The sequence below is a fragment of the Oncorhynchus mykiss genome, chromosome 4, assembly GCF_057628025.1.
Source record: "Oncorhynchus mykiss isolate SJ-2025 chromosome 4, ASM5762802v1, whole genome shotgun sequence".
NCBI lineage: Eukaryota > Metazoa > Chordata > Actinopteri > Salmoniformes > Salmonidae > Oncorhynchus > Oncorhynchus mykiss.
In genome coordinates this window covers 15521924-15546315 of record NC_143025.1, presented here as the reverse complement: position 1 = coordinate 15546315, position 24392 = coordinate 15521924, and the positions used below count along the sequence as shown (strand labels likewise).

General features: G+C 42.7%; 1 protein-coding gene across 1 annotated transcript in view; it reads left to right on the top strand.

The window, feature by feature from the left end:
• Positions 1-410: 410 nt before the first annotated feature.
• The window catches only part of LOC110521370 (RNA-binding Raly-like protein), a 61170-nt gene continuing 37188 nt past the window's right edge, over positions 411-24392 (top strand). The window contains exons 1-2 of the mRNA XM_021598874.3: positions 411-637; positions 3095-3170. Coding sequence (XP_021454549.1) covers positions 601-637; positions 3095-3170 — 113 coding nt within the window. The 5' untranslated portion in view covers positions 411-600. The remainder of the gene's footprint in view (positions 638-3094; positions 3171-24392) is intronic.

Here is a 24392-nt window from a genome sequence, read left to right as displayed (position 1 = left end):
AAATAAAAAATAAATGACAAAATTGGTAGAATTGTAGGAAATTAGTTGTAAAACTAATGTGCAGATTTAAACTAAAATATTTTTCCTGTGAGGTGGCCCTGACTCTAGTACTTCTCTTTGTGTCTGACTCTGATCCACAACATTAGTTTTTTCCACAGCCTCCATCTGTGCTGCCTGTCTTTTCTCAAGGATCTGTCCTCTCTCCTCTCCCTCGGCACAGCCTGTATTTCTCCATTTCCTTTGCTACTACAATAAACAGTGATAATTCCTGAGTGCTCTGTGTGGTTGTGACATACAGTACAAGCAACCACACAGCTATAGCATTCTCTCCAGTCCACACAGCACCCCCCTGCCTGTTACAGAGTGGGTCAGCCCACCACCCCACTGTGGAGCTTGACATGGTACATCCCGCTGGTACTGTTCTTAGAGCATGGTCATTGATTCCATAGTGAACAGTCACCTCTTCTCTTTGTCAGGGTTGAAGGGAGGCACTGGGAAGGAGAGATTAAAAGAGGAGAGCCTCCACTGATTCTGCTCGTTTCAAGGCATTCCTCTGCGCTCTCTCCCACTGCCCCCCTCTCTCTCACTGCCCCCCCCGGTATGACCCTGTTCAAGAGTGAATATCACAGCCTAAGACGTGAGTATAGGGCAGTCTGCCTCTCTCTCTCTGTGTGTAGTTGTGTCTGTGTGTTTCTGTGTTAGTAAGAAAGCACATTGATGATGCATCAGCGCATATCTAATTGGTGTTAGATACTGTATGTTTATTGTGCCTGAACTTTAGGTGAGAAGTCTTATCCTTTGATGAGCTCTACTAACACATATTCCATGCACAGATACCTGACAACATCTGATCAAGGATGCTTGACTATCTGTGCAATAAAAGGGGTGCCTCGTAGTACACTGACTGAAGCATGTCTAGAATGTAGTTTGTGTGTGTGGGTGAGAGGTTGGTGAGCTGAGGTTATTGAAGAGGCTATGTAGATAAGTATCTGCCAAGAATCGATCAGATTCTGCAGCTTGGGCCAAAGTAAAGGAAGCATCTGTCACTCACACACTGAGAAGGACAGGTGTGTGTGTGTGTGTGTGTGTGTGTGTGTGTGTGTGTGTGTGTGTGTGTGTGTGTGTGTGTGTGTGTGTGTGAGAGAGTGAGACCCTTGCGTGACCCTTGTGTAGTGGATGTAAACTCGCCTGCAGCATGTTAGAAGTTGTGCAGAATGTTGCTGCTCAGGGCATCCCAGCTCAGGGCAAAACATAATTTCCTTACAAAGGATCTGTGACCCCCATCCACAGTTGGGCTCTGTCCGGTTAAAGGGAGGAGGTTAAAGGGGGGTGAATGTAGTTTTGTGTGTTGTTGTGCAAAAGGTTGCTAGTTCGATCTCCGCTTTTGGCAGAACAGAATGCACTCTGTTATACTTGCAAAATGCAATTGATTTCCACATTATCATTTTGCTTATTGCTTATCTTTAGGGGGTTTAGTAGCCTGTATGTATGAGGATTCAGCCTACTAATATAGTTTAATCATATTATAATAAACAGACACGCTTCTATTTACCACTCATATATAACCTGCTGTTATTTTACTCTAACCACAATACTGCACTACCAAGCAAAAAGGCAGTAACTACATTACATTAAATGCATGCTCAATCATGTGGAGAAGTATCCTGCCTCTATTGTATTATGTTTTGGAGAACATGGGGGTCATGTTAGCAGTAACTGCATAAAGTTACTGTGAAACCAAGGTAAATAAAATCTGTTTTTCTCAGTTCCATGCTCTGTGGAACTGCCTTTTTGCTTGGTAGGGCAGAATACATAAATGTCTCTGTATAATTAATAATCACAGTGCATAATATACACTGAGTGTACAAAACATTAGGAACACCTGCTCTTCCATGACAGACTGACCAGGTGAATCCAAGTGAAAGCTATGATCCCTTATGGATGTCACCTGTTCAATCCACTTCAATCAGTTTAGTTGAGGAATTAGGCCAATACTGCACGTTTTTGTCCAAAAGGCAGGCTCAATGTCTCCATATAATTAATAACCACAGTGCATTATATATCTCATCTCCCTCTCTCCTCCTTCTGTGCTATATGTTTCCCAACAATACAAGGGAATAATAAATAAATAACGCTAATCATTCAGTCAATGATGCGTAATTACCCATTACCAAGCTGTGAGCATTCCCGTGACCCGACAGCGATATTGATCTCCGGGGTTGGGCGATTAAAAGTGCCATGGCAGCAGCTAACAGATGGCAGGCGATGGTGCTCATAAACCCTGCACTAAAACAGTAATGCACCACAAACAGAAGAGTGCCTTTCTGTCATAAACAAGGCTGTCATGGGGTGTCATTTCTGTAAGGGTGGGCTTTGGGCCGCTGCCAGAGTCTGATGTATAGTGCGACTGCTGTTCAACATTGGGCTGTGTGCTGTGCCGGAGTCTGATTTACGACTGCTATTGGGCTGTGTAATGCTGCCTGCCATTTGGACAGAGATGTGCAGTCCTAAGTAGATAGTTGACACCTAAGTAGATATCAATGTCAAACTATCAAATTCTAGCAATAAACATTTATACTGCAATGTGTATGTTTGTATGAATTCTACATTTTGTTTGGACTGACAAGGGATGCTGGATGGACAGGTAGGGCAACAGGGAGGAAGTAGAGAGAGGGCCAGCTGCCTGTCAGTCAGGCCTCTGGGTGAAGTTGAGGGAGTATGGAGCGCTATAGTGTCAGTAGAAAAAAAATAAAGGAAGTACGGTGTCCCATGCCCTTTGAGAGAGAGAGAACTCTGCATTGACAGACAGGTACAAGTTGGAAGGAATGAAGCAACACAACTGTGAAAAGCTATTAATTTGACTCTGGCATACAGAGGGCAATTAGGCTCAGAGTCCTCTGGTTAATTTGTCCTTCTGTGAGAGTGTGTGTGTGTGTGTGTGCGTGCATCTGGCAGCCCACTCTGCTCACCTGTCCAACTCTATTCCAGTTTCCCCAGGGGTTTGCTTTACGAGGTCAACAGCTGTCCTAACACCTGACATTACTAAACCTCTAACTTAATGTGACTTTATAGCCGTCGTTGTATTGTGTTTCAGATAGGACCATGACTGGGGAACTGAGGACAAGCCGCCCAAAGGCAGGAACCAAGAGACCCAGGAGTGAGGCCTACAGGCGAGTCAAGGTTCAGCCTCATTAAGGGCATGAACCACACATTCCCTTATAGCCTTTACTGCTATGGGGTCATTCCATGAAATTAGTGCCTTTTGATATTTTAAGTATAAATTGTTCACCAATATTGAATCGTAAAAGCCTGTTATATTAAATGAGGTGCCCTTTAATATAGACCACATGGAGAAGTCAATCAATCAGATTATGAATATTAATGAAGTTTGTTTTTTTATATGTAAAATATATATATTTTGTGTATATATTTTCCTTTATTATATTCCCCTAACCCTATCATCCCTCCCCTAATTGGAGTAAACTCATGGACAACAACACTTAGTCTTCTACTTCCAGCTTATACATACTATATACATTTTACAGACACAGTATATTTTACAATAGTTCTCTCGTTTGTTTTTAGTCCCATCCTTCAACCCCTCCCATCTCTCTGAACAGTGAAAACCATCAAGTTTGGATTTCTATTTGCCATATATTTTTCAACTGTGCCCTGATGTTTCACAAACGTTCTGAATCCTTGTATTCTCATAGATTCTACATATTGCAAATTAAAGATGAACATTTTTACTAAGAGTATTATTATATTATTGATCGATTGACTATGACTTTTAAATCACCCAGCAGTGCTAACTCCAGGTAAATGTTGCAATTCTTCAGCCGTTCCTAAACCTGCGACCAAAAACAAGCTACATACTGTATGGACAGTACCAAAACAAATGATCTAATGATTCTGTCTCTTCAAGCTGAGATGGTTGTATCCTCCATATATACAACATTATATTGGTTGCAAGAATTTTGTATAATATCATTTTGTATAATAATTGAAATTGAAAAACTCTAATCAAGCATTCTTTTGTGTAACAGTTCATAAACCATGAGCCATGGAATTGGCACATTGAAAATCTCTTCCCAACTATTTTGCAATCTATATGGCACAGCTGTAAACGTTTTGGTCCTTAAATGAAACTGCTATACCTTTTTATGTATTACAATTTTCTTCAGCCAATTTTGGTCTTTAAAGGCCGACAGACAAGTTCCTTACTTTTTCCCTCTTCCACTTGCCTCTCCCATTTTTGCGGTAATGCTGCAAAAATGTAGGTTCTAATTTTGTGTAAAGCAGACATTTCCATATGTATTGAATAAAGTCTTACTAGCACCAAAATTCAGCATTTTGACATGACCCTCTGTGACTTCAAGGAAGATTTTAACCCACTCAACCCCAAGATTTTCACCATCATTGTTAAACCCTAGTTACTTTGTTTCTTTGAGAAAGTCATTTCTGAAGATTATTATTTATTTCAAGTGAATAGTGACTCACATACGCTATATATACAAAAGTATGTGGACACCCCTTCAAATGAGTGGATTCAGCTATTTCTGACACACCTGTTGCTGACAGGTGTATAAAATCGAGTACACAGCCATGCATCTCCATAAACAAACATTGGCAATATAATGGCCTTATTGAAGAGCTCAGTGTCTTTCAATGTGGCATCGTCATAGGGTGCCACTTTTCCAACAAGTTTTTTTCCCTTTTTTGGGGGTTGTGTACTTTTTTGCCCCGATTTCAGTTTGTCAAATTTCAACCCTGCTAGAGCTGCCCCGGTTGCCAATCACCATATAAAGTCCACAGAAGAAGAAAACTATGTTTCCCCCCCCTTTTTTTTGTGGTGTACTTTTTTGCCCCGAAGTCAGTTCGTCAAATTTCTACCCTGCTAGAGCTGCCCTGGTCAACTGTAAGTGCTGTTATTGTGAAGTGGAAACGTCTAGGGGCAACAACGTCTCAGTCTCGAAGTGACAGGCCACACAAGCTCACAGAATGGGACTGCTGAGTGGTGAAGAGCGTAGCACATAAAAATCATCTGTCCTCGGTTGCAACACTTACTATCGAGTTCCAAACTGCCTCTGGAAGCAACATCAGCACAATAACTACTTGTTGGGAGCTTCATGAAATGGGTTTCCATGTCTGAGCGGGCACACACAAGCCTAAGATAACCCTGCGTAATACCAAGCTGTGGCTGAAGTGGTGTAAATCTTTCCCCCATTGGACTCTGGAGCAGTGGAAACGCATTCTCTGGAGTGATGAATCACGCTTCACCATCTGGCAGTCCTAAAGACGAATCTGGGTTTGATGGATCAAATCAAATTGATTTATATAGCCCTTCTTACATCAGCTGATATCTCAAAGTGCTGTACAGAAACCCAGCCTAAAACCCCAAACGGCAAGCAATGCAGGTGTAGAAGCACGGTGGCTAGGAAAAACTCCCTAGAAAGGCCAAAACCTAGGAAGAAACCTAGAGAGGAACCAGGCTATGAGGGGTGGCCAGTCCTCTTCTGGCTGTGCCGGGTGGATATTATAACAGAACATGGCCAAGATGTTCAAATGTTCATAAATGTGTTCATAAACCAGCATGGTCAAATAATAATCATCACAGTAGTTGTCGAGAGTGCAACAAGTCAGCACCTCAGGAGTAAATGTCAGTTGGCTTTTCATAGCCGATCATTAAGAGTATCTCTACCACTCCTGCTGTCTCTAGGGAGTTGAAAATAGCAGGTCTTGGACAGGTAGCACGTCCGGTGAACAGGTCAGGGTTCCATAGTTGCAGGCAGAACAGTTGAAACTGGAGCAGCACGGCCAGGTGGACTGCGGACAGCAAGGAGTCATCATGCCAGGTAGTCCTGAGGCATGGTCCTAGGGCTCAGGTCCTCCGAGAGAGAAATAAATAAATAAAGAAAGAGAGAATTAGAGAGAGCATACTTAAATTCACACAGGACACCGGATAAGACAGGAGAAGTACTCCAGATATAACAGACTGACCCTAGCCCCCCGACACATAAACTACTGCAGCAGAAATACTGGAGGCTAAGACAGGAGGGGTCAGGAGACACTGTGGCCCCATCCGATGATACCCCCGGACAGGGTCAAACAGGCAGGATATAACCCCACCCACTTTGCCAAAGCACAGCCCCCACACCACTAGAGGGATATCTTCAACCACCAACTTATCATACTGAGACAAGGCCGAGTATAGCCCACAAAGATCTCCGCCACGGCACAACCCAAGGGGGCGGGGTTGTGGGGATGCCAGGAGAAAGCTACCTGCCACAATGCATAGTGCCACCTGTAAAGTTTGATGGAGGAGGAATAATGGTCTGGGGTAGTTTTTCATGGTTCGGGCTAGACCCCTTAGTTCCAGTGAAGGGAAATCTTAACGCTACAGCATAAAGTTCCTTCACTGGAACTAAGGAGTCTAGCCCGAACATTTTAGACGATTCTGTACTTCCAACTTTGTGGAACAGTTTCTGGAAGGTCCTTTCCTGTTTGAGCATGACAATGCCCCCATGCACAAAGCGAGGTCCATACAGAAATAGTTTGTCAAAATCAGTGTGGAAGAACTTGACTGGCCTGCACAGAGCCCTGACCTCAACCCCAAACAACTTTGGGATGAATTGGAACATTGACTGCGAGCCAGGCCTAATCGCCCAACATCAGTGCCCGACCTCACTAATGCTCTTGTGGCTGAATGGAAGCAAGTCCCCGCAGCAATGTTCCAACATCTAGAGGAATACCTTCCCAGAAGAGTGAAGGCTGTTATAGCACCAAAGGGGGCAACTCCATTTTAATGCCCATTTTAATGCCCATGATTCTGGAATGAGATGTTCAACGAGCAGGTGTCCACATACTTTTGTTAATGTAGTGTACATCTGTTCCTTGTTTTATTATGGTGAAACTATTCCTTTTAAAATATTTTTTTCAAAAGGAACATTGAACATCTATCTAATAATGAAATCATAGTGTAAAAGCAGGTGAGCTCGTTTTGGGCATTTGCTGGTGTTTTGTAGTGGAGAACTGAGTGGGCAACACTCCATTGAAGTGTTATCTGTGAAATAATTGTTGGAGTAGAGAACACACGATTTTGTGTGACTCAAAACGGGGAAAAATTCTACAAACTTGGTTCTATTTTTGACTCTTGACGTGCTGCAAGTCCCGCCTCTCCCATCTCCTCATTGGTTTTTAGGAGCATATACCCACGTGGGCGATTGAAAGATGAACTGAGGTTCACACTACAATCCAGTTGGTGGTGGTAATGCACCTTGAAGTTGGTTGCCTATCACCATATAAAGTCCACAGAAGAAGAAGAAGAAATTACTATGTTTTCCCATTTAATTTTTTTGGTGTGTACTTTTCTCTCCCAATTGGTAGCTACAGTCTTGTCCCGTCGCTGCAACTCCCCTATGGAGATGCGAAGGTCGAGAGCCACGCGTCCTCCGAAACACGACCATGCCAAGCCGCACTGCTCACTTAACCTGGAAGCCAGCCACACCCATGTGTCAGAGGTAACACAGTACGGTCAGCGTGCATGCGCCCGGCCTAACACAAGGACATCCCGGCCGGCCAAACCCTCCCCTAACCCGGACGATGCTGGGCCAATTGTGCGCCGCCTCATGGATGTCCCAGACACGGCCAGCTGCGACACAGCCTGGGATCGAACCCAGGTCTGTAGTGAAGCCTCTAGCACTGCGATGCAGTGCCTTAGACCGCTGTGCCACTCAGAAGGCCCTAGGTTTCCCTTTTTATCTGTGAAATAAATGTCGGAGCAGAGAACACATGATTTTGTGTGACTCAAAATGGGTCAAAATTCTACAAAGATCCAGAAAAAAGGACCTTGTGCATTTCAGGTAAAATAACTACCTGCGCCTGGTGTGGATGGACAAAATCAACATGGGTGCGATGGCGCATGAGGGTACCTGGTCTAGTCAGCATGTTACAGAGAGTGCGTTGTTTTGAGAGCAGAGAGGAAGAGCATCTTTATTCTATTTTCCCCTACTGTACTGTACCATATTCATTGATTATGCGTTAGTACAATAGCTTTGGTCCAGTTTTTCTCAAGTACCCTTAAATTGTTGCTAGTGTTATTACTAAATTATCCTCTAAATTACACATGTTGCTTTTGCTTACATAGTGAATACAGTCAATGTAGATAGATTGCTAGCTAGAGTTTCTGCTTGCTGGTAGCTCCTTGACTTCATAAATCTTAGTAAAATCACTTGTGATGTCTAGTGGAGGCCATATGCAGCCAAAATTAACTTTATTTCTCATTATTTCAATTCACAAGATCGAATGATCGCGCAACGCTTCAGCCTTCAAAAATGTAACTTCTGCAATTCATGAGCTTGGATGCTGTCATTGGACATGATGAAACCTGAGCTCAGTGTAGCAGCTTTCATTGATTTCAAAGGAAGCGGTCCCTCACCTGCTGATGTCTGACGGCAATGCCGGACACCTGAAGACTATAGCGTAACAGTGCCATAACATGTCAACCCCTTTACCCATAGATAAATATTTTAACAATTAAACATTTTTGTGAAGCTTTCAGTTGCCTCACCCTGTTGCACACAACACACTTCCATTCCCCCTGTCAGAAGGGGATTCATGGCTGATTTAAGATGAAATCGTCAACCTTGTTACTTTATTTAGAACTTAGTATGCACTTACTGTAGTTAGTTTTTCCTTTAATAACCATTTGAGATGGGAAACCTTGATTTTTATGAAGTTGAATATGTGCTCTTTATGGCAGAATGTTAAAATGAGGTGAAATCATTTTAAAAAATGTGTTCCACCAATTTGGTGCCTTTTGGGTGTAACGACCCCATAACTCATAGTGAAAGAACCATCTCCCAATTATGTCTAGACTTAGACAATGTATAATTACTTTAAAACATGGCTGTTCTTATTTGAGGAAATGAGAGCCTCTGTCATTTCTCAACAGCAGTAGCAGTTTGTTGTTAAAGCAGCAGTTACCACAGTGCTATTGTTGTGGTATTCACTGTTGCTACACTACACGATTGGCCTTGCTGAATGTGACTCCATAATCTGTCTGGACACCCCAGGAGCAGGAGCAGCTGCTGCAGAGGAATGCCTTTGTCAGAATGATTCAATAAATCCCAGCCCACAGCTGGTTTATACTAGGTCTAACGACGTGTTTAAAGTGACGATCCTAAAGTTTGCATCTAAACACAGCTAGCCAACTGCTACCATTGCTGGTGCTACTGCTGTTGCTGCTACTGTGGTTACTGCTGTTGTTGCTACTGTGGTTACTGCTGTTGCTGCTACTGTTGCTACTGCAGTTGTTTCTACAGCTACTGTTGCTACTGCTGTTGCTGCGACTGTTGCTACTGCTACTGTTGCTACTGCAGTTGTTGCTTCTGCTCAGGTCGCTGCTACTGTTGTTGCTACTGTTGCTACTGCAGTTGTTCCTACTGTTGCTTCTGCTATGGTTGCTGCTACTGTTGCTACTGCAGTTGTTCCTACTGTTGCTTCTGCTATGTTTGCTGCTACTGTTGCTACTACAGTTGTTGCTTCTGCTCAGGTCGCTGCTACTGTTGTTGCTACTGTTGCTACTGCAGTTGTTCCTACTGTTGCTCCTACTGTTGCTTCTGCTATGGTTGCTGCTACTGTTGCTACTGCAGTTGTTGCTACTGCAGTTGTTCCTACTGTTGCTTCTGCTATGTTTGCTGCTACTGTTGCTACTACAGTTGTTGCTTGTCATATGGTTGCTGCTACTGTTGCTACTGCAGTTGTTGCTTGTCATATGGTTGCTGCTACTGTTGCTAATGCAGTTGTTCCTATTGTTGCTGCTACTGTTGCTACTGCTATTGCAATTGTTGCTTCTGCTGCTTCTGTTGCTGCTGCTATGCATGCTACTGCCATGGTTGCTGTTACTGTTGCTACTGCAGTTGTTGCTTCTGCTATGGTTGCTACTACTGTTGCTACTGCAGTTGTTGCTTCTGCTCAGGTCGCTGCCACTGTTGTTGCTACTGTTGCTACTGCAGTTGTTCCTACTGTTGCTTCTGCTATGGTTGCTCCTACTGTTGCTACTGCAGTTGTTGCTTCTGCTCAGGTCGCTACTACTGTTGTTGCTACTGTTGCTACTGCAGTTGTTGCTTCTGCTATGGTTGTTATGGTTTCTGCTACTGTTGCTGTTACGGCCCGGCTACACTATAGCCATAAGTGCGTCAGGCATTGCCGTCAGCTGTTGAAGAAATGCTTCCTTTGAAATCAATGAAAGCTGCTTCACTGCCTGCGTTGCGTCACTGTCCAAGGTCATTAATCGCAGAGGTTCCATTCTTGATGGCTGGCGCGCACATTAATTATATCTTGTGAATTGAAATAATGAGAAATAAAGTATATTTTGATTGCATATGGTCTCCTCTAGACACCACTGGTTATTTTACTAACATTTATGAAGTCAAGTATAGCAGCTTTCGTTGATTTCAAAGGAACCATTCCTTCAACGGCTGATGTCTGACGGCAACGCTGGACGCCTGATGGCTGTAGTGTAGCAGGGCCATTATAGTGGAGCTGAAGTGTTGCTGCTGCTGGAAAAACCAACTTAAATTAAATGTATCACTATCGCTGCAAGCAGACAAAGGATTATGGTGGTTTTGAAAATGTGATTATTCATTGAAACTGTTATGGTGTGTGACCTATGCAGACCTAATTCCAGCCCCACAATAGCAGCCTCTACTCTTACGATTAAAATCTCACCATCACATCCTGGATGTTTTGTTGGCCTGTAAGGCTGGTTTAAAACAGCCATGCTACTGTGCACTATTATTTGGTGCAATGTCTCCACGTTTACATTTTTGGTTCTTGTAATGGGGCATAGTTCGTTTTCATTAGATGGGAGGAGAGACAACAGGCAGAGAAGAGCAGGCTGAGTGAGGCATGGACGCCCATACAGCTGCTGGGCGATGCAGTACAGTACTCCCTCCGTTTCTCCATTCCTCTCTCGCTGTTTGTCAGCACCTTGGCTCCCCTCATCCTCTCCTCCTCCTCCTCCCTTCTCCTACCTACCTACCTACCTGCACCTCTACCACACTCCACTAAAATCCAGGTAGCAGGTAATAGACCCTATCAGATATTTATGTAGTTGGTGCTGTATGTTAACAATTATAAACTGGGTGTTTCGAATGCTGATTGGCTGAAAGCCGTGGTATATCAGACCGTATACCATGGGTATGACAAAACATGTATTTGTACTGTTCTAATTGCATTTGTAACCAGCTTATAATAGCAATAAGGCACCTCGGGGGTTTGTGGTATATGGCCAATATACCAAGACTAAGGACTGTATCCAGGCACTCCGTGTTGCGTCGTGCATAAAAACAGCCCTTAGCCATGGTATATTGGCCAAATACAACATCCCCCCCGTGCCTTATTGCTTAAATATACATGGGTTCTAACTTGAAAAATTATTTGTTAGTTTACAATTGCACAATTTATGCTACCTGCATATAAAAACCAGGAAGACTGCCGGAAATGCCCGAACGCAAGATTGTAATTTTGATGACTCACATGCTGACCACACTGCTTGCGTCGCAAAACAAAGGGACACATACATGTTATTCAATCATTGCATCCACACTGCTCGTGCGTGCCAACGAGTGTCTGCGTTGCCAAGTGCTAAAATAGAAGTCAATTCTATTTGTGACGCTGAATGGGGTTCAAGTCCTGCCTCTCCCATCTCCTCATTGGTTTATAGAAGCATATACCCACGTGCCATCTCCTCATTGGTTATACCCACGTGGGTGATTGAAAGATGAACTGAGGTCTTTCCGTCAGTTGTGGTAATACACCTTATTTTGAAAGTTAGATGCCAATCGCCATATAAAGTCCAAAGAAGAAAAAGTCTGGAAGGAGGAGAGATGACTAGAAACGGTTGACCGTCTACTGCTAGCTTGCTAGACCCGGTCTGCTAACTGCTAGCTTGCTTCCCCCGGTCTGCTAGCTTGCTAGCCCCGGTCTGCTAACTACTAGCTCGTTAGCCCCGGCCTACTAACTGCTAGCTTATTAGCCCCGGCCTGCTAACTGTCTGAATCACCGTATCTCCAGCCAGCCCAACCACTCACTGCACCCATATGATCACTTGGCTACGCATGCATCTCTATAATATCAATATGCCTCTCCATTACTGTCCTGGTTAGTGATTACTGTCTAATTTCACTGTAGATCCTCTGCCCTGCTCAACATGCCTTAACCAACCATGTTGTTCCACCTCCTATATATGCAATGACATCACCTGGTTTAAATGTCTCTAGACTATATATCATTACTCAATGCCTAGGTTTACCTCCAATGTACTCACATCCTACCTTACCTTTGTCTGTAACCTATGCCATCGTGCCCAGAAACATGCTCCTTTTACTCTCTGTTCCCAACTTGTTAGACGACTAGTTCGTATAACCTTTAGCTGTACCCTTATCCTACTTCTCTTCTGTTCCTTTGGTGGTGTAAAGGTTAATCCAGGTCCTGCAGTCCCTAGCTCCACTCCCACTCCCCAGTTGCTCTCATTTGTTGACTTCTGTAACTGTAAAAGCCTTGGTTTCATGCTTGTGAACATTAGAAGCCTACTCGGTAAGTTTGTTTTACTCACTGCTTTAGCGCACTCTGCCAACCCGGATGTCCTAGCCGTGTCTGAATCCTGGCTTAGGAAGACCACCAAAAACCCTGAAATCTCCATCCCTAACTATAACATTTTCCGCCAAGGGGGCGGTGTTGCAATCTACTGCAGAGATACAGTTCTGTCTTACTATCCAGGTCTGTACCCAAACAATTCGAGCTTCTACTTCTAAAAATTCTCTCACTGTTGCTGCTTGCTATAGATCGCCCTCGACACCATATGTGAATTGATTGCCCCGCATCTATCTTCTGAGCTCGTGCTACTAGGTGACCTAAACTGGGACATGCTTAACACCCCGACCATCCTACAATCTAAGCTTGATGCCCTCAATCTCACACAAATGATCAATGAACCTACCAGGTACAACCCCAAATCTGTAAACATGGGCACCCTCATAGACTAACTAACTCGCCCTCCAAATACACCTCTGCTGTTTTCAATCAAGATCTCAGAGATCACTGCCTCATTGCCTGCATCCGTAATGGCTTTGCGATCAAACGACCACCCCTCATCACTGTCAAACGCTCCCTAAAACACTTCTGCTAGCAGGCCTTTCTAATCGACCTGGCCGGGGTATCCTGGAATGACATTGACCTCATCCCGTCAGTAGAGGATGCATGGTTATTCTTTAAAAGTGCCTTCCTCACCATCTTAAATAAGCATGCCCCATTCAAAATATGTAGAACTAGGAATAGATATAATCCTTGGTTCACTCCAGACCTGTCTGCCCTTGACCAGCACAAAAACATCCTGTGGCGTACTACATTAGCATCGAATAGCCCCCGTGATATGCAACTTTTCAGGGAAGTTAACAACAAATATACACAGGCAGTTAGGAAAGCTAAGGCTAGCTTTTTCAAGCAGAAATTTGCATCCTGTAGTACAAACTCAAAAAAGTTCTGGGACACTGTAAAGTCCATGGAGAATATGAGCACCTCCTCCCAGCTGCTCACTGCTCTGAGGCTAGGAAACACTATTACCACCGATAAATCCACTATAATTGAGAATTTCAATAAGCATTTCTCTACCGCTGGCCATGCTTTCGACCTGGCTACCCCTACCCTGGTCAACTGCCCGGCACCCTCCACAGCAACCCGCCCAAGCCCCCACCATTTCTCCTTCACCCAAATCCAGATAGCTGATGTTCTGAAAGAGCTGCAAAATCTGGACCCCTACAAATCAGCATGGCTAGACAATCTGGACACTCTCTTTCTAAAATGATCTGTCAAAATTGTTGCAACCCCTATTACTAGCCTGTTCAACCACTCTTTCGTATCGTCTGAGATTCCCAAAGATTGAAAAGCTGCCGCTGTCATTCCACTCTTCAAAGGGGGTGACACTCTAGACCCAAACTGCTACAGACCTATATCTATCCTATACTGTCTTTCTAAGGTATTCGAAAGCCAAGTTAACAAACAGATTGCCGACCATTTCGAATCCCACCATACCTTCTCCGCTATGCAATCTGGATTCAGAGCTGGTCATGGGTGCACCTCAGCCACTCTCAAGGTCCTAAATGATATCATAACCGCCATCGATAACAGACAATACTGTGCAGCCGTATTCATTGACCTGGCCAAGGCTTTCGACTCATTTCGACTCATTCATCACCACAGTCTTATCGGCAGACTCAACAGCCTTGTTTCCTCCAATAACTGCCTTGCCTGGTTCACCAACTACTTCTCTGAGTTCAGTGTGTCAAATCGGAGGGCCTGTTGTCCGGACCTCTGGCAGTCTCTATGGGGGTGCTACAGGGTTCAATTCTTGGGCCGACTCTCTTCTCTGTATACATCAATGATGTCGCTCTTGTTGCTGCTGATTCTCTGATCCACCTCTACACAGATGACATCATTCTGTATACTTCTGGCCCTTTTTTGGACACTGTGTCAACTAACCTCCAGACGTGCCTCAATGCCATTACAACTCTCCTTCCGTGGCCTCCAACTGCTCTTAAATGCAAGTAGAGCTAAATGCATGCTCTTTAACCAATCGCTGCCGCCCGTCCAGCATCACTACTCTGGATGATTCGGACTTAGAATATGTGGACAACTACCTAGGTGTCTGGTTAGATTGTAAACTCTACTTCCAGACTCACATTAAGCATCTCCAATCCAAAATTACATCTAGAATCGGCTTCCTATTTCGCCACAAAGCATCCTTCACTCATGCTGCCAAACATACCCTCGTAAAACTGACCATCCACCGATCCTCGATTTCGGCGATGTCATTTACAAAATGGCCTTCAACATTCTACTCAACAAACTGGATGCAGTCTATCACAGTGCCATCCGTTTTGTCACCAATATACTACCCACCACTACGACCTGTACCCTCTCGTTGGCTGGCTCTCGCTTCATACTTGTTGCCAAACCCACTGGCTCCAGGTCATCTACAAGTCTCTGCTAGTTAAAGCCCCGCCTTGTCTCAGCTCACTGGTCACCATAGCAGCACCCACCCATAGCACGCACTCCAGCAGGTATATTTCACTGGTCACCCCCAAAGCCAATTCCTCCATTGGCCCCCTCTCCTTCCAGTTCTCTGCTGCCAATGGCTGGAACGAACTGAAAAAAATCACTGAAGCTGGAGACTCAGATCTCCCTCACTAACTTTAAGCACCAGCTGTCAGAGAAGCTCACAGATCACTGCACCTGTACATAGCCCAACTGTAAATACCCCATCCAATCTACCTCATCCCCATACTGTATTTATTTATTTATCTTGCTCCTTTGCACCCCAGTATATCTACTTGCAAATTCATCTTTTGCACGTCTGTCACTCCAGTGTTTAATGTCTGTATATTGTAATTACCTCGCCACCACGGCCTATTTATTGCCTTTAACCCCCTTATATTACCTCATTTGCACTCACTGTATATAGTCTTTTTGATATTTTTTTTTATCCTGTATTATTGACTATGTTTTGTTTATTCCATGTGTAACTCTGTGTTGTATGTGTCGAATTGCTATGCTTTATCTTGGCCAGGTTGCAGTTGAGAATTTGTTCTCAACTAGCCTACCTGGTTAAATAAAGGTGAAATAAAAATAAATAAAATATATAATTGGTTTATATAATTTGTTTTGATATTTCAACCTGCGTGTCGTGATCACGTTTGGTGTTGGGGTATGGTGTCACACGGTAAGCCTACTGTAGCCTACTATACATGGTAAGCTTGTGCTCACCAAGTTGCACTAGTTTTAGTATGGAAAACAGCTGGGAGGGTGTTTCTACAATATTCACATCATATTGATACAATTACAATCTCAATAGAATAAAAATCTAATTTTGTCATTTACATTGAGTGAAAAATATATTTGAGTGAACATTATCAAGCCAGCAGCAGATGAAAGTGAATTCTCTCCTCCCACTATCGCCGGTTTTAGCTTGCGGCTATCATTGTCTAACCAACTAGCTTTAGGATATTTACTAGTCCATACCAGTGACAAATGTGGCTATGTTATCAACAAGTGGCAATACACATACAATATAGCTAACTAGATTTGCCAGCTAGAAAGAAACAGCCACAAAATAATTCAGAATCAGAGGAACAGTAAAGCTAGCTATAGCAAGCTAACGTTAGCTGATGCCTCTTCAACAAGAAGCAACTGTGACAACATTGATCCTAAGATCAAAAAGTAAACTTTCCCATAGAAAAAAATCCACAATCCAACCCTCCCAGATTCGTGATCAGATCAATGACCAAAGCGTTGCATTTCAATTTAGCCCGCAGGCAGGCTCTATTAGAAATTCCCATGGCGCCACAGACACCATCCAACCAGCCACTCACAAACACACAGAGACAGCCAGCGGCTCCCAAAAGACAACTCATGAGGCAAGCTCCAGAAATACATTTTCCGATTGAGCAAAATCCACAATTCACACCTCTAAAGAAAACCTGGCTCCTTTCGCCTAAATGCCACCAGGTCCACGATCGACTGAATACATGGCCAAAGCTTTGAATGTTGCTTTAGTCCGCCATCCACACACATAGCTAGACACACACACGCGGTTTCGGGCCCCAGCCACAAGCCTCTATAGAGAAACATTAACCTCCATCGCGACCAAAGCTACTATTTTCCTATAGGCTTGTTCTGCAGTGCATTTGTAAAGTATTCAGTATTCTATTTATGTTTCATCAGACCAGAGGACATTTCTCAAAAAAGTACAATCTTTGTCCCCATGTGCAGTTGCAAACCGTAGTCTGGCTTTTTTATGGCGGTTTTGGAGCAGTGGCTTCTTCCTTGCTGAGCGGCCTTTCAGGTTATGTCGATATAGGACTCGTTTTACTGTGGATATAGATACTTTTGTACCTGTTTCCTCCAGCATCTTCACAAGGTCATTTGCTGTTGTTCTGGAATTGATTTGCACTTTTCACACTAAAGTACATTCATCTCTAGGAGACAGAACGCGTCTCCTTCCTGAGCGGTATGACGGCTGCATGGTCCCATAGTGTTTATACTTGCGTACTATTGTTTGTACAGATGAACATGGTAACTTCTTGCTCCCAAGGATGAACCAGACTTGTGGAGGTCTACAATGTTTTTCTCATGTCTTGGCTGATTTCTTTAGATTTTTCCCATGATGTCAAGCAAAGAGGCACTGAGTTCGAAGGTAGGCCTTGAAATACATCCACAGGCACACCTCCAATTGACTCAAATGATGTCAATTAGCCTATCAGAAGCTTCTAAAGCCATGACATAATTTTCTGGAATTTTCCAAGCTGTTTAAAGGCACAGTCAACTTAGTGTGTGTAAACTTCTGACCCACTGGAATTGTGATACAGTGAATTATAAGTGAAATAATCTGTCTGCAAACAATTGTTGGAAAAAGTACTTATGTCTTGCACACAGTAGATGTCCTAACTGACTTGCCAAAACTATAGTTTGTTAACAAGAAATGTGTGGAGTGGTTGAAAAACAAGTTTTAATGACCTAAGTATATGTAAACTTCCGACTTCAACTGTAGAATTGTTCTTCCACTTCGACATTGTAGAGTATTTTGTGTAGATCGATGACCAAAAAACAAACAATTAAATCCATTTTAATCCCACTTTTTAACACAATAAAATGGGGGAAAAGTCAAGCGGTGTGAATACTTTCTGAAGGCACTGTACATTTGTATTGTGTTTAACCTGTATGGTGTTTAACACACACACACACACACCACACACACACACACATAAATAAACTTACTGTTTCCAGCAGAATTTACATTTTAGTGAAGCAGAACAATGCCTGGAGAAAGATATCATACACATTTTGTTTATTTAATTGCATTCAGTTGATAACCATGATATTTTTACCGGTTATGTTAGGTGCCTGGAATGTGTGGCTGGTGTTTTTTGCCCTGCAACAGTCTGGTCTCACGCCTCATCTCTTCTGTTCCTCAGATAAACTCATCAGAGACTTGGTGTTTCAACTTTCTGTCTGCATTTTAAATGACCTCCCACTGGACTCTTTTCATATTTTACATAGAGGCTTTCAAAGAAAGACAGTTTGCATCCATATTCATAAGTTTGACACATTAGTTCAGAAGCAAAGATGAGAGGACTTGGTCTCCCATGTGACTTGGCTGGACTGTTTTTTGCTGTTGGGGCTGTTTTTGTGTGTTTTTTTCTTGTTTATGTTTGTTTGTGTGTGTGTATGAGTGTAAGATTGGATATAATGTATTGGGCATAACCTCAAGGCTGTTTGGATCAGTCATCTGTCTATATTATTACACCATGCTAGTTGTGAATGACACACACACACATCCTCTATTACAACGACCTTGGCATGCTCGTTTTCTACCTCTCTGCACCCGCCAATGCTACTCTCCTCTAAGTGTATTCCTGTAACCATCCTCCCCAGACACCAGCTTTCCACATCATCGCATTTTATTTATTTCTATTTTTTTTATTTCATTTTTTATTTAACCTTTATTGTGACATGGAGTTGTCATGACGTTGCCCTCTTTGAGTACAGCGAGCACCATCCCCCGCTGTCTGCTTCTACAACCAGCCTGCTGTGGTCAGAGGTCGTAAATTCCTGAGAAGACCTCATGGACACACAGTATTAGAGAGAGGGTAAACTTTCACAGAGGACAAAGGAAATCCTTCCACCTCACAGAACGTGAGGTACGAACAAATTTCATGTTCCAGAGAAAGTGTAAAATATCGGTGAAGAATCCAGCTACGAACTGGTCCGTTTGTCACAACTTGGGAAGCTCATGGGAGACGGTGTGGCCACATTACCATAACGCTGTTTATATAATAGCCTCAGATATGAGGTTTACATCTAATTGTTGTATAAGATGAATGAGTGAGGATGATTGTGGACTGTTTAATGAAGAAAAATACAATTCCCTTTTGATTTGAACTAAATCAGAGGACCGCCCCTGAGCCCAGTTAGGGTCAGACATCCTGGGACAGCCATCTTCTGCCATTCTGAATAAAACCCAACTTTGAGAAATTATCACCAGACCAAGCTTACCTCAATTACGAGAGGGCTAAAGGTGTAGACCATTGCTGAGTCTTTTTAACCATACCACGTGGTTAAACTCTTAGACTATCGATACCGACAGAATGAGAACAAGTCTTTGATACTAATTACTAGTCTGCAGCTAGGATTTCGGCATCATTGAACGCGAAGAAAGACAACCGCCAAAACAACCATTCTATAACGAATGTCATTTTGAACTATCCCCTCTAACCGAGAGAGAGGGAGAGAGATGGACAATTTTGCAAAAAAGACTTTTCACCAGCGATCAAGATGACACACTGAGCGTAAATATATATATTGATTGCAATTGTTCCCGAATGAGTGAGCGTTCATGTGTAAGGCATTAGCATTTTAATTGTTATAATTAACTGTAGGGACTTCTTAATCGACTGACTACCCATTGCCCCTTTGTCTAACAAGCTGCCATGCCTGTTCAGCCCACTAGGGCACATTCTATCATTTCATGTAACCATATCTACTGTTTTTTAATGAATTTCTGTGAATTACTTAGTTAGTAATAAATAAATGATTTAAGACAATTGATGTATGGATGACTCATAGTAAAGACTGGATTCATGCAGATAACCAACAATTTACGATGTTTAGAATGAAACTAACGTGAGGTAAAATAAATACATAATTAATCAGAAGACTATTGATCAGATATGAAAATATCTGAAAGGTTATATTGGGAAATTATAACTTTGTAATCTGAATACTTTCCTTGGTGCCCCAACTTCCTAGTTAATTACAGTTACATGATTATTCAGTTTAATCGAGTAACTAATTACAGAGAATCTTTGATAAAAACAAAGTCTTTAGTTTAATGATAGTAAAGACACGACAGAGTCATGCTGAGACCATGTTCTCTTTTACAGATGAGCCCTGTATACACATTAATACACATCAATACACATCAATATTCACATAATGTCAAGTAGCAGCCATGTGACCAATACAATTTGATTTGATGAACTGTGTCATGTTAACACTGTAGGACAGTGTTTCCCACAGGGTTATTTCACTATTCAGGCTACTGTATCAATCAGTCATTCGTTCATGCCATCACACAGCATACGAAACATGCATGCTTTGAAATGCAATCAAGCATTTTAGTTTTAAAATTAAATAACAAAGGGAGCTTTGAATAATTAGACCCAAACAATAAATAAACCGCAATTCACAAATGCATGCAACTGTTTTTAGTCTGCTATTATAAAGGCTTTATATATATATATATATATGTATTGTTAGAACAGACTCTGGTACACTTATTTATCAGTCAAAAGTTTGGACACACCTATTCATTCCAGGGTTTTTTTTTTTTTTTTACAATTTTCTACATTGTAGAATAATAGTGAGGACATAAACTATTAAACATATGGAATCATATAGTATCCAAAAAAGTGTTCAACAAATCAAAATATATTTCATATTTGAGATTCTTCAAAGTAGCCACCCTTTGCCTTGATGACAGCTTTGCACACTCTTGGAATTCTCTCAACCATCTTCATGAGGTAGTTATGAGGTAGTTAATGGAATGCATTTCCATTAATAGGTGTGCCTTGTTAAAAGTTCATTTCTGGAATTTCTTTCCTTCTTAATGCGTTTGGGCCAATCAGTTGTGTTGTAACACGGTATAGAGACAATAGCCCTATTTGGTAAAAGACCAAGTCCATATTATGCCAAGAACAGCTCAAATAAGCAAAGAGCCGTCACGGCCGTCAAAAGAAGAGGACCAAAGTGCAGCGTGGTGAGCGTACATTTCTCTTTTTATTTAAAATGTTGCCAACAAAACAAGAAACGAAAAACAACCGTAAAGCTTACAGGGCTAAGTGCCACTAACAAAGATAACTACCCACACTGAAAGGAGGAAAAAAGGGCTACCTAAGTATGATTCCCAATCAGAGACAACGATAGACAGCTGTCCCTGATTGAGAAATCATACCCGGCAGAAACATAGAAAACAAAACATAGAAACACATCACACCCTGACCTAACCAAATAGAGAAATAAAACGGCTCTCTAAGGTCAGGGCGTGACAAATAGTCCATCATTACTTTAAGACATGAAGGTCAAGTGCTATGATGAAACTGGCTCTCATGAGGACCGCCACTGGAAAGGAAGACTCAGAGTTACCTGCAGAGGATAAGTTCATTAGAGATAACTGCATCTCAGATTGCAGCCCAAATAAATTCTTCACAGATTTCAAGTAACAGACCCATCTCAACATCAACTGTTCAGAGGAGACTGCATGAATCAGGCCTTCATGGTCAAATTGCTGCAAAGAAACCACACCAATAATAAGAAGAGCCTTGCTTGGGCCAAGAAACTTGAGCAATGGGCATTAGACCAGTACAAATCTGTCCTTTGGTCTGAGTTTTTTGGTTCCAACTGCCGTGTCTTTGTGAGACACAGAGTAGGTGAACGGATGATCTCCGCATGTGTGGTTCCAATCGTGAAGCAGGAGGAGGTGAGATGGTGTGGGGTTGCTTTGCTGGTGATACTGTCTGTGATTTATTTAGAATTCAAGGCACACTTAACCACCATGGCTACTACAGCATTCTGCAGCGATACGCCATCCCATCTGGTTTGCACTTAGTGGGACTATAATTTGTTTTTCAACAGGACAATGACCCAAAACACACCTCCAGGCTGTGTAAAGGCTATTTGACCAATAAGGAGTGATGGAGTGCTGCATCAGATGACCTGGGCTCCACAATCACCCGACCACAACCCAATTGAGATGGTTTGGGATGAGTTGGACCATGGAGTGAAGGAAAACCAGCCAACAAGTGCTCAGCATATGTGGGAACTCCTTCAAGACAGTTAGAAAAGCATTCCTCATGAAGCTGTTTGAGAGAATGCCAAGAGTGTGCCAAGCTGTCATCAAGGCAAAGGGTGGCTACTTTGAAGAATCTAAAATATATTTTGATTTGTTTAACACTTCTTTGGTTACTACATGATTCCATATGTATTATTTCATGAGTAGGCGTGTCTACACTTTTGACTGGTACTCTACATGTTTCACGTAAAGAGAGCAAGGGTTGAGGGAATAGGGAATGTTTTTCCTAAACAAATTAGGAATTTAAGTAACATAACTTTTCAGTCAGAAACAAGTAAGAAACTAATTGGCTGAAGTGCTTCAGCACGGACAGCGCAATAAATACTTGCTGTGCTGTGGTGCCTTTTCGCAGCAGTAGGGAGAAGAGCGAGATAACGTGCGCCAGTCACACAGGCACTCACTGTCATTTTTTTTAACACAGTATGACCATCTGGCTTTTTATTGAGTCATTTGTGTGTCTTAATGATTTAATCAAACAGTGTGCTTAAAGCATCAGACAAGCTCAGTGCATATGCAGTTGATTTTATTAAACACACAGGGTGTGTTTGTCTATCTATGGAAAAATAACTTTAAACATTTCGACCAATCGATTGGTTGAAAGAACAGGAACAGTTTTTTTTTTTAGTCGGGGATAGCCTTAGTTTCTCAACTCTGGTCCTCGAGTACCCACAACAGTACACATTTTTGTCATGGCCCCGGACAAGCACACCTGATTCAACTTGTCAACTAATCACCAAGCCCTTGACAAGTTTAATCCGGTGTTTTTGTCAGGGGCAACAACTAAATTGTGTTTTGTTGGAGGTACTGGAGGACCGGAGTTAGGAAACCCTGTTGTAGGAGATAACACCCAGCTCGCTGCAGAACACCCAGTAGTCTGATTGTGTTATGTATTAGGCATTGGTCTCCGTGTCTCAGAGAACCTCCATCTTATCCCAGTTAGATCTTCCATAACACCCAACCCCTCAGGAGGGACACTATACTAGAGCTCAACAACTAGTGTATTCCTCTTTATACACTGTATTTTAGTGAGTGCATTAAAAACACAATTCCAATACCTTTCCTGTGGCTTGGCCCTCGTCTCCTCATAATCCTCAATCCCAGTCACGTAGTGCCATTTCCTCCATAAACACTGACTCCAAATCAAAAGGCAAGCATCATGAACCCAGGAAACTGATGCATGTTTCATAGGAACATCTATTGAGGCCAGAAGAATGGAAAGCAATGGGAGAAATCCACATACTGAGTAGAGTTCTATTGCTGCAAATGTTGATCATTATCTCTGTTGTGACTTGTGACTGCTTTCTCTCTCTCAGGGAACTGAGAAATACAAATCAAATTGTATTCGTCACATGCGCCAAATACCACAGGTGTTTCACCTTACAGTGAAACGCTTACTTACGAGCCCCTAACCAACAATGCAGTTAACAAAAAAAAAAATATATATAAAGAAATTACGAATAAGAAATATAAGTAACAAGTAATTAAAGAGCAGCAGTAAAATAACAATAGGGAGACTATATACAGGGGGGTACCGGTACAGAGTCAATGTGCGGGGGCAACTGTTAGTCGAGATAGTTGAGGTAATATGTACATGTAGGTAGAGTTATTAATGTGACTATGCATAGATGATAACAACAAAGAGTAGCAGAGGTGTAAAAGAGGGGGGGGGGGGGGGGTCTGGAGTCTATGACTAGGGTGGCTGGAGTATTTGACAATTTTTAGGGCCCTCTGACACCGCCTGCTATATAGGTCCTGGATGGCAGGAAGCTTTGCCCCAGTGATGTACTGGGCCGTACGCACTACCCTTTGTAGCGCCTTGAGGCCGAGCAGTTGTCCTACCAGGCAGTGATGCAACCTGTCAGGATGCTCTCGATGGTGCAGCAGTAAAACCTTTTGGGGATCTGAGGACCCAAGCCAAATCTTTTCAGTCTCCTGAGGGGAAATAGGTTTTGTCGTGCCCGCTTCACGACTGTCATGGTGTGCTTGGACCAGGTTAGTTTGTTGGTGATGTGGACACCAAGGAACTTGAAGCTCTCAACCTGCTCCACTGCAGCTCCGTTGATGAGAACGGGGGCGTGCTCGGTCCTCTTTTTCCTGTAGTCCACAATCATCTCCTTTGTCTTGATCACATTGAGGGAGAGGTTGTTGTCCTGTTACCATACAGTACTTATACAGAGGTTTTGTGGATGGAGGAGAAAAGACAGTGACAGTTATCTGAGTTGTAAACTATATAGCACTGTACCCAATAGATATGGTTGTGTTTGTCTGAGCTAGGGGGAAACAGTGCCTATAGAGTGCTTATTTTATTTGTGCTGTCTGTGGATTGTGCAGCTTAAGGGTTCGCCACAGAAATGAGGCCAATTTTCTCTCCTTCCCTCCTAGAATAACTCACTCTAGCTGGGCAATCTATTGATTTGCACTTTTC